Here is a 19,479-nt window from a genome sequence, read left to right on the forward strand (position 1 = left end):
AAATATTTGGTCAGAAGGAACAAAATGAACCAAAGAAATTATGTTTGATATGCAATTTGAAGTCATTTATTTGATCATTAATACTAGTTATAATAATAATAATAATAATAATAATAATAATAATAATAATAATAATAATAATAATAATAATAAAATTAGCTTTATTCGCCATATATTTCCAGAAAACAAGGAATTTGACTTCGGTTAAAGCTGCACTCTCTTGGTACAATTGTTGTGAATAGAAAAACACAGAGAAACACCGAATATTAAAAAAGTAGAAAAAGTAGAACTTAAGTAATAGAGAAAATAATAATAATTACAATATTAAAATAAACAACTTTTCATATTTTTCTGTATGAAAAAAAAACAAAGCTAAAGGGTGGGGGGGTGTGGTTGCTGAAGAAGCCGGGCCACAGCGTGACTTTTATTTTGAAAACCTGACCGGATGTTCCTGTGTGATTCCCGCTCGCTGCACACTGACAGTGGTTAAAGCTGAGCTGGCTGTTGGTCAGTTGCTTGTTCAGATTGTTTCTGTCGACGACTTTCCCCGAGTGTTAGCGAGCAGCTGGACACGGAGGATTTGTAAAAACTGAACGAAGACTTCCCGAAAACCTGCTTCTCCAACACCAAGACTTTCTGGTTTTACTTTTACCGTCAAAGAAAGTTCCAGCTCGGTGCTCGGTGAAATCGACGCCATGGACCCCGCCAGCCAAGGTAATGTTGATTGTTAGCTTAGCACGCTAGTTAGCTGATGTCTAAGCTCGGCGTTAAAGCTCCTCTGAAATCTGGCAGCTGTCATAAATGATTATTTTACTCCTCAATATGTTTCTCAGGGTGTAATCTCTCTTAATGGTGTGAAGTTTTGATCAGTGTCGATCTAATAAATCACAGTAATTACTCAACGGAGCGGGCAGGACGGGCCCGATGCTAACTGACAGGAACAGAAAGTGAAGGGGGATCATGTTACTAATGTCTCCAAATTAGAGATCCAGTAAATGTCATATTTGTGACGTTCAACCTGAAAGGACGTGGACATTTTTTTTTACTGTGAGACCCCCTTAAAGAGGTCTGTGTTAACCCTCACAGGACCAGTTAAGACTTGTAAACAAAAGGTCTGATGCGAGCTAAAACAAGTGCTAACTACTTGTTTTGGTTGCTTCCTCAACCTGCCTTTATTTCTTATTTACTTGAATAAATATCTTTCATATAGTCTGTATTTATTACTAACTGTGATGGAGCACTTTGTAGATTTGCTGACTAATTTAGCATTGTTGACAGCCTTGAAGCTAACATGCTATCACTGCTGCTTTATCTGTTCCACCATTGACAGCTCTGCAGCCTTCAGCCTGTGTATGTTTGTGTGAGATCATATCTGAGTTTCAACAGAGAAACTTTGACAAACTGATACTACTGTTTCTGCTTTATCATTGTACAACCCTGTCCTGGCCTCCTTTTAAGTTCTGCCTTATATTCCCCACCTGAAAGACACAATTTGACATTTAAAAGAAACGTTTCAGCAGTGCTGTGATGTTTTAGTTGATGGGTAAAGGTTTAAATTGTTAGTGAAATACTTGTTGAGTAATCTGAGGGTGTGATTCTCTCTCTCTGAATGGCTCAAATCAGTCCGAAACAAAACACAAAGTTTAACAGTCTCTGCAGTATCTGCTCATCTTGTGACGTTACATTTGAGAAACATCAGCATCAGTATTGTTTCGAGCTGAAACGATTCCTCGAATGACTCGAGGTACTTGATTACAAAAAATACTTGAGTAATTTTCTCTGCCTCGAGGAATCGTTTAATTTTAAAAAAGATCAAAGAGTTGTATTTCAAATCGAGCTGAGGCCATATTAAGAGAGTTTTCAGACCCCTCAAGCTACCTCTTATACAAAATAGCAACTAGCAACGAAGCTAGCTTCTTTTCTGGCGTCTATAGACTAATGGGTCATTCTACCAAACGGGTGCCATTTGGGTCCGCAACATTTGATGAGATGGACAAGGCATAAAAAATGTGTGAAAGTGTGTTTACAGATTTTGGAGCTACCAAACAAGTGCTCTTATTGACATGCTGTATCAGAAAATTCTGTTTCTTAAAGAGAAAAATTTTCATTTGAAAAATAACTGCTCTTTAACTAAACAAAAATGTATTTTATCAGATTACTCGATTAATCGATGAGATTTTCAGTAGAGTACTCGAATACTCAAATATTCAACAGCTGCAGCCCTAGTATTGTTAGAGTTAGTCAGATAATTCCCAGTATTGTATATGTTCAGTAATAATTCAGTCACATTTGCAGTTGTTTTATGCAGCATATTTAATAGCAGTGTACCTTGATCACTACCAAAGCTATGTGACAACATAAAGTTTCATGTTTCAAACCCCTTCAAGTAGCAGTCATCAGAATGAGACTGTGTTTGGATCAGTGAGAGGCTGTGATACAGTCGATGCGTCGTGTTGTATCGGCTCTTTAAGGATGTGATTAGGGTTACCTACATGTCACTGACTCCATGTTAAACAAAGCGGAGTGAACTGGGTCACGTCCTTCTGAATAAGATCCTGCTGCTGTTTCCTTAATGACGCTGAAACCTGAGAGTTGGGCTGAGCCGATGCTGTGACTCCTCATGCTTGATTCACCCCCACGTGACTCTTCTATCGGCAGTTTTCTATTAAATAAAAACTTGTACGTCTCTGTGATGTGTGTTTAGGTTTATGATAGATGAGATTATTGTAAAGCAGGAAAGTCCTGAGTAATCTGGAAACACCAACAATAGAGAACAGAAACTAATGTGTACATCTGTATCAGCAGGAATTACACCAGGATGCACGGCAGCACTGGAGGTTTCAGAGCGATAGGTGTGGCTGGACTCGTGCACATGCCTCAGTGTTCACAGACCTGTTTGACTACTGCTGGGTAAAAAGAGAGGAGCAGGAATTTATGAGCAGCTCAGTTGATTCAAAGCAGCTGAACTCTGTTTTTATGAATCCAGGGATGAGTTAGGGATCCAACTGAAGTCAAAAACAACGTTCACAAGCCTTAAAAAAGAGATACATCTATGATTAAACGCCGTCTGAATCTGAGTGATGTGTTTGTGCTTCCCTCTTCTCGTATTGACCTCGCTGCTGTTATTTCTGTGCGCCGCCCTGAATCCCTCTCCACTGAATCAATACACCTTGAGGGTGGAGCTGTCGTATCTGTGGCCTGCCCGTACGCGGATGTTGTTGCTTCTTCTCTTGATCTCTCTCTGGTGCCTCTTCTGCCCTCTTTTATTTTTGATTTTTCTCAGTGAACATTTCCTCTTCAGGTAGGGAAACATGACAGGACACAGCCTGCAGATAACACTAATCTGGCTGTTTTGCAAACTTGTTGTGCCCTCTGTGAAATCAGCTGTGTAGACACAAATGTTGCACAAAGACAGACTTCCTGAACTTTATATGTTAGAGTTAAAAACCAGTCAGACTCCAGCAGCTGGAGAAGCAGCTGTTTGTAAGCACGACGAGGTGAGAGTTTATCTTTCAGAATGAACCACCCACTGGATACCAACACTTTGAATGTTGCTCTATTGCTGCATAAAGGCTATTTTTACCCAGTGTTTCAGGCTTCAGTGATATTTTTTTCTCCTCCATCTGCGCCAGCTCCGGCTGTGCCAAGCTCCTTAAGCTGCCAAATATCTGATTTTGTCCTCAGGTGGCTGATACAAGATGTTCTCATTGTTAGAGATGCTGACCGTGGCTGATTTCACCGTTTAATCTCTTATTTTTGTGCTCTCCACCAGAGCTGCGTCAAAATGCTCATTTATTTCAGGATTATGGAAGATTTGAAACGGTAAATTTGAAACACTTTGGTGCTGGTCGATGAGAAGACGTTCACTCAGGGTTACAGCAGGCTAAAATCAAAGAGCAGTGCTTTCAGAGTGATTCGGTGGTTTTTAAGTCGAGTTTCTGAGTGTTTATGTTTCCCAAGAATTTTGGCAAATGTCTCTTTTAGGGATAGAAGGATTATCTGTTGGACTGGGCTGATATTCAACATTTTGAAGCATATCTGCATCTGCCTTTTTTTTTAAATCAAGTGGCAGATAAGAAATTAAGCCTGGGAACTGTTTCATGAACATTTGCTTAAAGACTTTAAAGCTCCCATATCCTGCTCCTTCTCTGCAGTTTAATCTGGATCATTGATGTCTTCATGAAATGGTAGGAACATGTTTTGGTCCAAAAAGCCAATAAATCAAGCACAGCAGCATTGTTTCCAGGCTCTCATAGCCCCTCTGTTCAGAACGCTCTGATTTAGTGGGCGTGGCCTTCATATGTAAATGAGCCACCGCTGATACCGCCCCGCTCTTCCACGTCACTGAGAGCGGCGCCATGAGCTCCGAGTGCACAATGTTTAGAAAACAGAGAAGCTGGTTTACCGTAACAATACAGGCTAAAACAACAGGCTAACTGCAGCTAAAGTTAGCATCCTGAAGCTAACACAGAGACAGGGGGGACACTGAGGAAAAGCTCTTCCATCTGCTCCACAGCACACAGCATTTAAAATACTCACATTTCCAGGGTCCCAGGTTTGTTGGAGGATGGTTGGTAATGCGCCTGGATTCAGGACCAGTCTATTGGCTAGCCCTCTGTTGGACTGTCCAAAGTTGGAAAAGCAGTCGGCCGTGAAGTGACTAGCACACACATGCTCAGTTTTACTGAGTGTAGCTGGAACATTTCCTGATAAATGAACTCTAGACACTTAGTCTGTCTTCTTCAGAGATGGGAAGCTTGAGCATGGAGCTATGTGGCTGTTTACAGCCAAAAACAGAGCAGTGATGGCTCTTCAACTCTGGCATTCTCCTCCCAGGGAGGGGAGTGGGCAGGGAGGGGGTTCGGGGGTATCTGCTCTGGTGGACCAATCAGGTCAGACTTGCTCCTGATTGGTCAAAATAGGGAATCTCTGACGTCGGCAAATCCCCAAAATCCAAACAGCTCGTTTTAGGTCAGGATTTTACATTAAGCTCTACTAAGAACAGGTTTGGCCATTAATTATCACATTTTGTGGGCTGGGAGGAAAGACAAAGACCCACACATTTCACTAAAAGACTTAATAAAGAGATTTTTGCAGAATATGGGACCTTTAAAGTAAGTTAAGTGTTGGAGTTCGTAGGATCCCAAATATTGACGACAATATTTTCACTTTTACTGTAAATGAATTTTCGGCCCAATTTATTGGTTATCAGCTTCCTCGACTACTGATAATCAGTATTGGTATTGGCCCTCGGAAAAAAAACACATCAGTCTATCTTTATTCCCTGTGTTCATCAAAACTCAACTTTCTCCAGCTGATCTTTCATATCAAACCAAAACCATAATAAAGCTGATATCTGGATGGTTAACAGTTGATATGAGTGTGATTAATACGCTTCTTTTTTCCTCCTGTTGTAATCTGTACTCTGCTCCTCGTCTTCTCTGTGGTCGTGATTTACTGAAACAGAGCACAGACGGTTGCGTTCCTCTTGGAGGGAACAGTTCAGCTTGTTGCTCCGTTAATTGCCACTTTCTCCTCTTGCGGGAAACAGGAGCCTGGTCCTGGCTCTGGTTTGTGTGTCAGTGTGAAACAGATACTGAAGGGGGGCGGTCTGAGTGAAGCACTCTGAGCTTTTAGTGCTTCAGCTCCTCTGAGTGTGTCGTTAACTCTTTTCCTGCTCTCATCCATTAACGCCTGTTGTTGTTTCTCTTTTTTTTCCAGATATCAACCTGAACTCTCCCAACAAAGGCCTCACTGTGGATCATCCAGACACCCTCTCCGACGTGCCGGTGGAGGGAGCAGTGGGAAACTCCGCCAACCCTCTCCCACCCGGCCTGACGGAGGAAGAGGCCGAGGAGCTCCGTGTTGAGCTCACCAAGGTACGAGACGATCCAGAGTCAGCAGGTGTTTTTGTGTGGTCTGTAGGAAATCAGAGCTCCTTAAAGCGTCTGCTGTTGGTGTTCGACGAAACAGGTTTCTGTGTCCTTAGGGTAAATCAAAGAAAAGCTCTCATTTGACTGTTTACACATACTTTCCAACTGAGTTATTTACTTTATAAATCCATTATTTGTTCATCTGACAGTAAAAAAGTGTTTTCTTGTGTGACCTAAAATAATGTCAACTTCCGTCTTCTTCTGATTAGTCTGAAAAGATATTCCTCGATAGATATTCTGTTTTTCTTGAAAAAAAGACTACATTTCCCATGAGCCCTATCACCCATTATAGTAAATATGCATGAAACATGAAGCAGTTTTTGATCATTCAGAGCAGAGAGCAGCTGAGAGCAGGGATAAAATAAGCAGAGAATTAAACAAACTTGTAATGTGTGTTTTTGTTTCTCAGGTGGAGGAGGAGATCAACACCCTGCGTCAGGTTCTGTCAGCCAAAGAGAGACACGCCACAGAGCTGAAGAGGAAACTGGGCCTCAGCCCGCTCAACGAGCTCAAGCAGAACCTGACTAAGAGCTGGCAGGACGTACAGACCTCCAACGCGTACGTATCCAACAGACCGCACCTCTCAGACACAGCAGACATACAGAGTCAGAGCTCAGCTCATCAAGACCCAGAGGTTTCGTTATTAGCTGGAAGTTTGCTCTTCAACGTTAAACAAACCCTGCATCGTCGTGGTTTGGTCACATGATCAGTTTCTCATCCAGGGTTTTCTGGAAAAGCTTCATTTGCTCCTTTTTCATCAGTGGATTTTCTATTTGTGCTTCCACTGAAACTTTGGATCCTCTGTTATGCTAAGCTAGCAGGGAGCAGGACACTTTTTTCCACTTTCCCGTTTGATTTGTAAAAACTTTTCCCTCAAATATCCTGGCACAATTTAACTTCTTTCCCAAATGGTCGTCTTTTTTTTCCTCCTCTTTTCTTTATTTAGTGTTTCTTGTGACATAATAGTGTTGCTTTGGTCTGGTATTTATTTAGAAAAAAATATCTTATCCTGGGATTAAACTGTGCACGCTTCCTTGAAGCCCTGTCTGCTGTCAGATCCAGGTTAACTGGTAAGTTTCCTGTATTTTTGTGGATTTAGATTGGAATATGTCGTTGAATGCTGAAGGTTTTTTAAGAGTGTATTCAGACCTGGACTGTTTGGTCCACTTTAAACGGACCAGGGTTCGTTTCCCACGCTGGTGCGGACTTTTCATGCAGGTGTGAATAGACACAAACGAACCCTGGTGTGGACCAAACAACCAGACCCAGACCCACTTTTTGAGGTGGTCTCGGTCCGCTTCCAAACGAACTCTGGTGCGGTTCGTGGTTCTCCGGTGCAGGTCTGAATACAAACCAAGGTCCATCTGAACTAACTACAGGATACATGCTCCTTTTGGGCCTATAGAGCCACCGTAACCTAACCGTCTTTGGTTCATACCTGATCCTCCGTCTTCTGTTTAGCCACGCTGTAGCTAGCATGTTGTGGGTCAGGACACGCAGAGCATAGCGCCTCCTTGCTGCGATCATTGGTCTTCCTGTTCCTAAATTGTAAACGGTGTTGTTAAGCTGCTTTGAAGGAGCTGCTCTTGAAACTGAAAATGATTTAGCAGCTCTAATAAGAGCACAAACACACATGTTTACCTCCATTTCCAGGTCTGTACTCTGTGTGCCGCCCTTTGTCAGTGCTGTCCAATGAGAGCACCGATCCTCACACACCTGGATGTGTTTACAGAATATAGTCCACTTGCAGAAAGTACAATCTGAATACGAACCACACCAAACGAAAAAATAAAGTCCACTTTTGGTCCGGACCAAACAAGTGGACCAAAGGACTTTTCTGCTCTGACTACAGCCTAAGTCTTGAAACATGACTTTTCTGAGTTTGGATCAGGGCTGTGGCATTTTAAACCAGTGGTAGGTACCACACAGTGAAGGGCAGGAGACGAGGAGTGGGGTAGAAAAACAAGCATCCTTAAAAAAGTGCATTTTGCATTTTTTGATGCCATTGCTTGAAACAAAATTCAGGAGACTTACTCAACACGCATACCTTTAAAAGTGTCTCCTAGAAATCCAAACCTCAGTTTTAAGCTGTGTCATGAAAGTTGGTCAAGATTTAGAGACAGTCCCATTTCTCTGTAAGGTGAAGGTGAAGAGTCACACAGCCCTTGACGTGAAGACAACCTCACTTGAAACCAAGGCATAAGACAAATTTTCCATGATATTGATACTTTTATCAGATATCCAGTCCATTGCTGCTCCATGTAAACATTAGCCGTGTTTTCAGTTGTTGGTTGCATTTTGAAATCGCTCGTTATAACAACCTAGCTAATGCTGCTATAGCTACAACTACAGCTAATAATAGCTACATGATGTCAGATCAGGGCGACACATTCACAGCAGACAGACTTCACTACAGTGAAGTGCTTTTGTAACGCTAAGCTTACGTCTCAGTATCTAGAAGCTACATAATATAGCTTCTGAACACTAAAATGTTAGCTTAGCGTTAGCTTTTCATAGCTTAGCTGTCTCATCTCTCATGTAATGCAGTCCATGGTGGTGATGTCTGTTTGCTGTGAGTGTGTCGCCCTGATCTGACATCAGTTTATCATCAATTTGTTAAAATGTGTTCGCTTTGGAGGAAGAAACAGTCGCTCTGACTACGACAGACAGACGGACAGAAACCAGGGAGGATGATGTAGCAGAGATCAGGTGAAGAGATGTGTGCCCAGCCCTTTCCTTGGCCCTACAAGCAGAGGACCAAAGGAAGGGAAAGACAAAGGGGGAGGGGAAACAGTGATGATTGGGATTGGCCTTTAGTTTCTTCTCTGACTCAGAGGTCAGGAGCAAAGACAGAAAACGCAAACGTTTCAGTCTCACCTGGACTTTCCTCAGACTCTCCATAGATCCTGATTGATTGAACTCATCCCAACCGTCGGTAAGATGAAACAATCTGAAAAACTGTTCCTCCACATGTTTCAGACTCTGTGACTCTGAACAGTGGGTGAGATGAATCAGCACTTCCTGAAGACGTTGTGTGATAGTAGCAGCGTTATCAGAGCGAGCCAGTCACAGAATGACTCATCCCGTGGTGACACACTGATCCTCCAACGTCTGAAGAGTATTGATGTTACACAGAGTCAGGACAAACCCCCAACACAGCTGAAACATGGCGAGATGCTGCGTCATCAGTTATTATCTCCATGTTTTTAAAGGAGCTCTGCTCATCATTGTTAATCAGGGTTTTCACAGCAGGGGACAAATATTTACCCACTTTGTTTTTACTGGCTGTTACCAAAGCTGCTCCTCTGTTTGAGACGCTGTACCGTCCTCACGTTCTGCCTGTTCGACAGAAGACGTGATTATACATGATTAATGGAGCAGCAGGAGGTGTTCGCAGAGCGGGAGGCGTAATGAGAACAACAAACTGCTCCACAAAACAACCACGCTGAAACTCGTTAATGAGCTTTTCCAGTAACAGAGGATCGTTACTGCTCTCCATCTTCATTCATCACGAGCCAGGGTCTAAATATTATTATTAAAATAAAGAATAGTTATTTTTCTTCCAGAGGGTATTGATGATTAAAGACACTGACACTAAATAAAATCCTGTGTTAACATTTAGTTGAACTAAATCTTCATCCCATCTGTCAATAAAGCCTGCCACCGCTCTACTTCACCTCCTACAACATCAACAGCCCACCAACTTTCCATGCACCTGTGGCTAACCTCAAGTTTTACAGCCCTGGGAAGATAACTACATCTACAAAAAGACTAATCTGGAAGAAAATACTGATTTTAATTCTGTGTGGATGGATTCATTTCACTGACAACATGCTGGATTAATATACATGACTGATATGTGGCAAGACACTATCAAACAACAGAAGAGATCTATGAGCAATGTGATCAATATATGTTATTAAATTCAATAGTTTTATTGAGATTTTGTCAGTTTCGCGATTGTTTTTATTTTTGCAAACTTTTGAAAATAATAAATCTACTAAATCTGACGGCTTGATATACATGCTTTAGATGTGGCAAGACATCAGCAAACAAAACATGATGAGTTGAGCGGTATTATCAATATGCATTGTAAAAATTCAAATATTCTTTCAATATTTTTTTGTGAATTTGTGAAATTTAAAAATTGACAGCACTTTTTCAAATTTTTGCACATTTTTTAAATTTTTGATTTTTTGTTTCAAATTCAAATGATTTTTGTTTTTTTTTTCAAATTCAAATAATTTTGCAAATTTGTCAAATTTAAAAATTGTATTACACTTTTTCAATTTTTTGCATTTTCTAAATTTAACTTTTTTTTAAAATTCAAATAATTTTTAATTTTTTTTCAAAATTCAAAAATTTTTTGCAAATTTGTGAAATTTAAAATTCGTATGTCACTTTTTTTTTTTAAATTTTTTGCATTTTCTAAATTTAACAATTTTTCATTCAAATAACTTGATTTTTTTTCAAATTCAAATAATTGTTGAATTTTTTTTTTTAATTGCGAACTTATACAATTTTTGTATTTTTTGAATTTCTTTGCAGTTTTTTGTAATTTCATTTTTATTTTTATTTTTTTGCAGATTTATTAGAAATAAAAAACTAAGACATGCTTAATTTCATAAATGTAAAATCTTTAGATAACTATTCACTAGATTTTAACTATGTTTGAGTTTTGTACACTTTATCGTCTTTAATGTGAAGATAAAGTAGATTTTGTGTCTCCTGAATGACTTTAATCCATCTGAGCTGGGTCTAAATGGCTCCTTTGAAAGTAAAAGTTGCAGACCCCTGATTTAATTTAATTTAATTTATTAATTTATTTGATTAGGACAGTGCACATAAACCAACAATGTTGTTTTGCACGTCACAGTAAATATGCCTGAATTAGCACAATAGCTAAATTTCATCTGTTGTCCTAAGGCAGGTGACCAAACAGAAAAAAAAAAACAAATTAAAATAACTTACCACAAGACTGTAAACAAAAAACACATCGTTTTAACAAACAAGATCATGAGGATGGGACAGTTAAACCCAGAGTAAACCCGACCAGACTCATTCAGCAGCACAGTTTGACTTTTACTCCAAGATGATCTAAACATCAGGCTCTGCAGCTTTCATCCAGCAGCTCCCACACTGCAGAGCTCTTTCTGAACTTTCTAACCCCAGCTTCCCCCCTCTGGGCCCTCTGGGCCCTCTGGACCCCGTGGACCCTGTGGACCCCGTGCCGCTCTAACACCCTGGTGTCTGTGTTTCTAGCTACGTGAGAACCTCTGGGAAACTGGGCGAGTGGAATGAGAAAGTTACCGGTTCAGATCTGTGAGTCTTTGCTCTGTTTGCTGCTCGCTCGGTGGAGATGGTGTCTGCGTTCCTGCCGTGTTTGCTCTCTCACGCTCCTGACTCTCCACGCTCCTCCGCTCTCACCTTCTAACCATGTTTGAGGACGCCGGCGCGGCTGTTTGACTTCATGTGTGTGAGGACAAACAAACCGTCTGAGTCTGTTGAAGTTTGGAAATGCTTGTGTTTCTGTAGATTAGGAATAAACTCAAACTAAACACCAGTAAAATCCACATTTTGCAGTGATTCTAGTGATTCTAGTCACACACCAAAGCGTTGTAGCTGCATGATGAAGGCTGAGAGCTTGGGAAACAGGTGTGTTAACCTGGTCTTTAGTCTGTGTCTTTGTGTTGCTCATGAGGAATGAGGTGTGCTTTAATTTGCTCCAACAAATAAGAGATTATTTGAAATAATCTGAGCATGGATTTCAGAGTGGGTTTGCAGATATATGTGCTGCACTCCTCCAGGTCTTTATAACACGTGGTAGACTCTGTAAGAGGAGCGCCTGGACACAGACGCATCACAGAAACTTCAGTCTCGTGCTGCAGCTTCCTTCTCCCTAACACGGAGATGTTGCACAGGTGTGAGCTGAATAGAGGAAGCAGGTACCTGACAGCAGACCCTGTATCTAACTTTAGTCCTCATGCAGCCTTCATGGCTTTTTTCAGCCCTTCTGTCTTCGCTGGCTTCATCTCTTTCAGGTCTTTGTGTCTTATCAGTTTCATCAGCCTGTGTTAACTTCCTCTCCAGGGGTCAGCTGTTGGTCCAGATCTGATGACACACGTCCTCCTCTCTACTTCCTCTACGGTTCCTCTGTATTTAAAGCTTTCTCACGTGTTCCTGCTGCTTTTAATACCACCGACTGTTTTTAAAAGACTGACTCTGACGCTGTCGTCTGAGGCTGTGCGTTCGCCTCCTTCACAGAGAAAATTAAAGGGATGATTTCTGAAATATAAAATTTTCTGCAGACAAACTAAGGGTTTGTAGCAATGCACTCAGTAAAGATGCACAATTAACATGTTATTGACCCAATGAGGAGAATATTTCAGCTTCTATCATTTCAATACTGCAGCTTTATCTTATTCAAACATTTGATAAAAGTGACTTCTGTTGATGGAGTTGATGAAGGAGTAAAAGGGCAACACCAACATGTATGAACTGCAAGTATACAGAGGAGGAAAAAAGGTACTCTAGTTTTAAAATAGGAAAAAAAATGATGTTACATGAAAAGTTTTTATGTTTAGAAAACATGAAGCAGCAGCAGGGAGAATCAGCACCAAAAATACCAACCAGTACACTGCAAAACCTCAACTCAAACAGGTGTTTGTCTGACTACTCAGTCGTTAACTGTCTCATTAGACTTAATATGAGCCACATTCACCTGGAATTAGAGATATACTGATTATTAGTGGGCAAGGAGGCCGATATTAATTTGCATTCAAAGTGAAAATATTGGCGTTAAACATTTTGAACAATTCAAACTCCAACACTTGACTGTAATCAAATGCCTTCAAGCATATGTTTATTAAACAGCTCCCACACTACAGTTTTATAAAGTTAAATGACAACTTCAAAAATAAATAGCTTAAGTTTTCTACAGTAAATAAAGTTTTTCCAAAATTTCTATCAAACTGCAATAAAACTGGACAGAATAGAGTTTGTGCTGCTTTTACAGGCAGGTTATGCAGTAGAATTAATTTTCTGTTTGGTTTGACATGACTGGTTTTAAATGACCATCTTGGGCTTCCATAGTTAAGACAGAGAGAGATTCAGTGCAGAGAAGCATCAGAGACAAAACAACACAGTTCTGAATGGGTTTCATATTTGCTGTCGAATTAAAAAAAAGGCTGATGTCGATATGCCCCAAAATGCCAAATATCGGCCCCGATAATCTGTCTGTCCTCGCCTGGAATGAACAAAATAGTGCTTGAATGGATGTAAAGAGTAGGGATTCACCTTTTTCAGATTGATACCAGTACGAATACTCCCTCTTGAGTGCTCATTGATACCACTGGTACTTTTGATCCATAACATTTAAATTAGCAGTAACAGATCATTTTGATCAAAGAAAGCACAATCGCTCTGACTTTAAGTCCAAAATAAAACACAAACAGCTCTCTCTCTCTTTACGATTGGTTTTTTTATGAATCAACAAAAGTGCAAAATGAAACTAACAACTGTCAGAGTTTCAGTGAGTTTCAGAGTTCCAAGCTTCAGATTTTTCTGCCATACAAAGAAATGATCCACTCCAAACACAAAGATGACTAAAAAAAGAGACGAAAAAATTACAAGAAATGGACAAAGAAGAGAGAGCTGCTGCAAAAGGCAGCCATTGCCAACAGGGCGGCACCTAGCAACAAAAACCAAATTAGGCCACTACCAGGTAATGTTACTCACCCATCCCTTGCAAAGAACAAAACAAATCTACCAGTTAGGTTAGAAAAATGTACTTGTGAAGCTTCTTGAAATAAGAAAAAAGTCTTCATGTCAAGAAACTAAACAAGTCATTTTCTTACCCCCTCAAAAATAACTCAGGCCTCATTTTATCAAAATATGTTGAAATAAGACAGTTTTTGCTAACTTTGAGACTCAAACATTTGCTTTGTTTTCAGTTTTTGCTGTTTGTCGATTGAACGAACATTTAGCAGAAGTACCACAACCTAACCAGAGCACTGGGAAAAAGTTTAAGATAATATTTGCATTAATCTTTTGATGCTTTTTAGACTCTTAGATATTAAAATATTCTTAATTCACGGCCCGTCTGTAATCCATAATACACGTCCCTGATAATCAGGTGAGTCAGATGCTATTAGTCCATATTTTTCTGTGACCTATCAAAGTCTGTAGAGTTTCCCATGAGTGTCGTAGGAGATGGACGTTTATTTATTAGACTGTTTTGTTCTGTTGAAAGAATCCAGACTCTCCAGTTGGCAGAAACACACGCCGCTTCCCGCCCATCCTTACCGCCCTGCTGCCGTTTCTCCTGCGCTCAGGTCTGAAGCTAATGGAATTTTCCGTGTGGCTGCTCCTGAAATGAACTGGATTGGCGAGCTCAAGAGATGCTTCTGACTTTTACACACCGTCACAAACACGGGTAGACGCGCAAGCCGTTTATCGAATCAGACTTTTCTCACACGTGGATTCCTCGTCCTGTGTTCATCAGCAGCGCTGGATTAAACTCAGATATTTGCTCAGAGAGGCAGAAAGAGGAGCAGACAGGCGTGTTGTTCTTATTAAGGCCTACGTATGCACACACACAATGCCAAGTACAGTACAGGAAGAGCTTCTGGATGTGTGTCTCTCCCCCACATGCATGCATAGATATGTGTGTGTGTGTGTCCTGGTCATGGCAGCAGAAACAAAGTGGGAGGAAAGAGGAATGTGAGGTAGAGATGGAGACAGAGAGGGTGTTTTTTTAAGTCACATGACCAGAAGGAGAGGGTGAGAGGAGCAGAGAGCAGCTCAGAGTGAATGGGTTATGAATTATGAATACATCGGATACAAAGCCTCAGAGCGTGTTGCCATGAAAACTGGAGGCAGTCAGTTGTTGCTCTGAGTGAAGTGCTGGTTATCAGCCTGACTGGAGCAATCAGGAAGTGTTGTTCTCTCTGTGTGATGGGGGTAGAGAAAGCTCTGCTCTGCTCTGAATGGGCTACAGAGACACAGTACAGTGTTGAATGGTCAGACAGATCCAGGCTGGGCTGTGTATGAAGTCACTGTGCTGCACAGTCAGCAGCTTTGTGCTGATGTTAGAGAGGATGTTCAGACCGGCCTCGTGTGGAGCAGAGCTGTCTCCTCTTACTGTAACAGAGTCTGTCCTTGGTAGAAGTAGATTTACCCCCATACAAGGATTAAACTTCACTTTAATACTAGTTAACGATAAGCTAAAGCCCTTCTCCTTTTGAAACCACTGCTGTCAAAACAAGCTCAAAGACTGGTGCATTTCTTCTTTAACTATTTAATAGTTAACAGTCAGAATGTACTTTAATCCCTGAAGAGGAATCAGAATCGCAACAGCAATACAAGAAAGGATAAAGTGCAAAATATTTCAAGAATATATAAATGGAATAATATAAGAAGTGTCAACTTGGAAAAAAAAATGTCCATCATTGTCCAGTCAATGTGGCGTCCATATCCTGTGTTAGCTTCTTTAGCCATGTCTGTGAATAGCATGATGCTACTCTGCCCTCTGGTATTCCCTCTGTTGCTGGGTTAGCACGGCTAGCTCGTCCATCTTATTGGAGATAGATCTTGCGTTCCCAATAACGATGGATGGAAGGACAGGTCCATGTCGTCACTTCTTAGCTCACACCTGAGAACCAGCACGTCGTCCTCACCTCCTTTTCAGCTTGTGGGAAACATTGGTCCTAGCACCCTTTAGCATCATCATGCTACAGGATGCTGAGAGCTGAAATCTTGTGTGCAAACAATGGCTACGTTCAGACTGCAGCCCTTAATGCTCAATTCTGATTTATTGCTCCAATCCCATTTTGGTGTTTAGCTGGGGGTCTCTCCTGCCGACCCTGCTACATCTCAGAGCCGTAGTGCGCTGAACAGGTGAACAGAGAGGAAAAAACTTAGTTTTGTCATCTGTTCTGATGTTTCGTAGTTTGTCTGGGGGCAGATCAGACAGGAGCAGACGGATCTCTGACTGACGCTGTCTCGTAGGAAAGTACAGCAGCGCGCAAATGCGCACGGATGAGATGGACAGCAGTGGATCATCGGTGTCTCTGCGTCCTGTAAACTGGTATTTTAGCCTGAGTAATCTGTTCAAAAAGTCGGCGCAGTGTTAATAAACTAAGTTTGTTAGATATCAAAATACAAACATACGATTCATTTAACTTTGTGGTTTATTGTGTGTGTAATGGAGACGCCAGTCGATGTCCCAGCGCTTTCTCACTTTTTCTCATCACTCATCCTTTTGTGCATCATTTAATCAAGCTTGTAGCTGGATGAATAACTAAAACTCTTTATTTAAAAAAAGCATACACTTTTTAATAATCATGTCTATATCAACCTCTAAATATGTTCTGTCCATGAAGTGACTTTGAAAACACGTGTCCTGAGGTAAACTGCCGCTGTAGAATGACGTCAAAGTCACATTAAATGCGACCTGGCTGTTCAGACCGCGGTCGCATTCAAGAAAATCGGATATGTATCTGATTTAGTTCCACATTTGAAAGTGGCCTGAATCTGATTTGAAAAGGTCAGATTCAATGCGACTTGTGCTGTTCACACTGTCAGAAACAAACCAGATACAGGTCACATTTGAGCCAAAAAATCAGGTACAGGTCACTTTTGCCTGCAGTGTGAACGTAGCCTGACCATGGTCACACGAAGGATCTCTGGACACACAGGAACAAAAAAAAAGTAAAAACATCCCTGCAAACACAACCAGTTTGGTGTCAATGGCCAATTTTGTCCGAATGTAAACAGAATCCAGGTTATTCCTGCTGGGCTGTGTGTAGGTTATGCTGAATGCTTTTACTTTCTGGTGTCAAACTCAGAGAGAAACGAGCTCCAGTTGACCTGATTGCTGTGCTGCTACTTCCTGTCTTTGCTAGCACCAATCCCACAAAGACCCGTGGTTTGCGACTGAAATGTCTGTCTTTCTTTAGCCCCAACACGATGGAGGTTAGGAGAAATGTCTGTCGAGTGTTTACAAACAACAAAACATGTTTCAACTGATGGTCAAATCCACTCACAGCAGCAAGAAGATAAACTGCTGCAGTTTACTTTGCAGATACTGACTCAGCTTCTTCCTCTGTGAAAAAGAAACATCACAAACACGTCAGCATGTCTCTTCTGTTGTTATTTTCTCAAACTATGTGACCTGAGAGGGATTTTAATTTATCAGTATATCATCATTAATCTGGGTTTTAGCATGGGTTGATTAATTTGAGGCCTTGTGAACACTTCCTGTATCTGATCCTTAATGATGTGCTGTCTCTAACCTGAACCTTCAGATCACCTGTGGATCTCTGTACTGTACTGTGAGTGTGTCTCTCCCCTGTGTCATGATCCTGCTGTTGTGTCTTCAGATATGTGTCTGCCTCGGCCACTTTGGATGACATTACCCACTCTGAAGTGTGAGTTGACCCCTTTCTCTTTTGATTTCTTGTTTTGTAGACGAGCTAAGGTTTCTTTCAGTTGGCTTTTTCCTTTTCTTTGACTGTTCATCATTCCTCTGTTTTCATTTCGTGATGGTGAGGGTGGCCGGATTCATCTCTGTGGCTGTTGGTTTGGATTTTCTGTCACAGGAACCAGACGAGTCGAGCTTTTCATGGTTAATTTAATTCATACGTTTGGAGTTTGGTTCAGGTGTGTGTGTCGTTACTCAGACACACCAGATTATATTTACTCTGTGAACTGTCTGCTGCTGAGACTGTGTGTGTGTGTGTGTGATCATGATGCCTTTATTCACATGTTGCGTGTGCATTTTAACAGCAAGAAAGGAAGTGTTTATTTCTGCCTGGGTGGGCGCTCATCGGTCTGTTTCTCTGTATCCTCCAGCTTTATCTGTAACGTTTGAAAACACAAGCATCATCAATGTCTCTGGGTGTCAACTGTTGGAGAAAAAAGTGTCATTATCACAATATTCCTGCCTATTTTTCCTCTTTCTGCTCTTCAGAAAAGCTTCAACACACTCTCTTTTCTGCTTCTTAACCCACAGCAACAGCAGAAACAGAAACAGAGTTTCTATGTTTATTGTTGGAGTCAGAGGAGGGAAGAAATGCTTTATGGGACATATTTAAAGGTGCATATTGATGGTGATTGTAGCGGGTTGTTGCCATTTCACTTTCATCCTGCAGCTGTTGGGTGGTGGCGTCTCAGATCAGCAAGAAAAAGGAAAGATTTGTTTACGTTTTTGCGAGCACACAGAGTGCATGATGGGAAATAAGTTGCGTTTCAGTGTTTTTTTGGATGTACGCTCAGTTGTCAACTTGACTGCTGCCATTAGGAAAAAACACATTAAACAGATCTGAAATGGAAAAACTGAAGTTCCTCAAGTGTCCACTTGGAGCTGTCTGTAAAAGCCCCACACACACAACACAGTCCAGCTGCAGACCTCCACTCTGAGGTCTCCTCCACCATCAGAAGGAAGTGATGTCAGCAAAAGAATATCAAAATAAAAGTTGCCTTCAAAGTTTCTTTAGGTAGACACTCGGCCAATTAATCCTACGATAAATGAAATGAACTCGATAATTTTGCCGGCCTCAGTATATCGCTGTGTGCTTGCATGGTTGTTGCTGCTAGCATCAGGCTAGCGTAAACACGGAGTACAGCAAGTGAGCCTCGTAATCTCGTGACGGGCAGCACAGGGTAACGTGGTAGAAATTAGGAGGGAGAAAAGACAATTATAAATTGAAATGCTACAGCCTCCGAGCGGAAATATTTCAGCTTCTAACTAGGGATGCACAATATATTGGTATCAATATCGGTATCGGCTTATGTTGTTCACTTTTTAACATATTGATATCGTCCGATATGTTATCAGTATTGACCGATATTTACTCATTAGCTAACGGACATTTTTAGTAGAGCCCGACCAATATAGGATTTTTGGGGCCGATGCCGATATTGGGGGCAAAAAAGCCGATATCCAATATATGGGCTGATATCGGATATATCAGCTGATATATATATAATAAATTCATTGATATACACAGGATATATACTGTACATGAACACAAATTATTATAATACCCATATGATTCAACACAGAGACAGAACACTATTAAATTACAACAAGGAACTTTAATTATAAAACTGTCAACATAAGAACTGTAGTTTAAACCAATGATAAATAAGAACAAGCTGTAAATACAATAATAACTAAAGAAGTCAAACTGTAAACACACAATGAACAACGTACACAACGTTAAAATGCTGTATTATAGTCTTTCATTAGATAATGGTGGATGTGTGAATTAACAGTAGCTTTTATCTCTGTTTATCTCACAAAAAAAGCAACTAACACGATGTTAAAAAGTCGTTCTATAGTCTTTCATTAGATAATGGTGGATGGAGGGGGCGGGCACTCGGGCAGCGTGCAGCCCAACACACAGACGCACAGGAGCAGGAGTGACAGAATCTCTGTGGAGAAATTTTTTTTATAATCGGCTACATTTTGGCTGATGTTGATAAATCAGTGACAGGCATAATTGGCCCCAACTGATTAATCAGCCCCGATTGATTAATTGGC

General features: G+C 40.9%; 1 protein-coding gene across 6 annotated transcripts in view; it reads left to right on the plus strand.

Moving 5' to 3' along the window:
• The first annotated feature begins 465 nt into the window (after positions 1-465).
• The window catches only part of tpd52l2b (tpd52 like 2b), a 30,137-nt gene continuing 11,123 nt past the window's right edge, over positions 466-19,479 (plus strand). For 3 of the 6 annotated variants that reach the window (XM_074681038.1, XM_074681040.1, XM_074681043.1), the window contains exons 1-4: positions 466-714; positions 5,722-5,879; positions 6,343-6,491; positions 17,315-17,362. In XM_074681038.1, the coding sequence (XP_074537139.1) occupies positions 696-714; positions 5,722-5,879; positions 6,343-6,491; positions 17,315-17,362 (374 nt within the window). In that variant the 5' untranslated portion in view covers positions 466-695. The remainder of the gene's footprint in view (positions 715-5,721; positions 5,880-6,342; positions 6,492-17,314; positions 17,363-19,479) is intronic. The other 3 variants (XM_074681041.1, XM_074681042.1, XM_074681044.1) reach the window with 1 other exon arrangement.

The sequence above is a fragment of the Halichoeres trimaculatus genome, unplaced genomic scaffold, assembly GCF_033239565.1.
Source record: "Halichoeres trimaculatus isolate MK-OKI-2021-1 unplaced genomic scaffold, fHalTri1.1 fHalTri1_scaffold_11, whole genome shotgun sequence".
Classification (NCBI taxonomy): domain Eukaryota; kingdom Metazoa; phylum Chordata; class Actinopteri; order Labriformes; family Labridae; genus Halichoeres; species Halichoeres trimaculatus.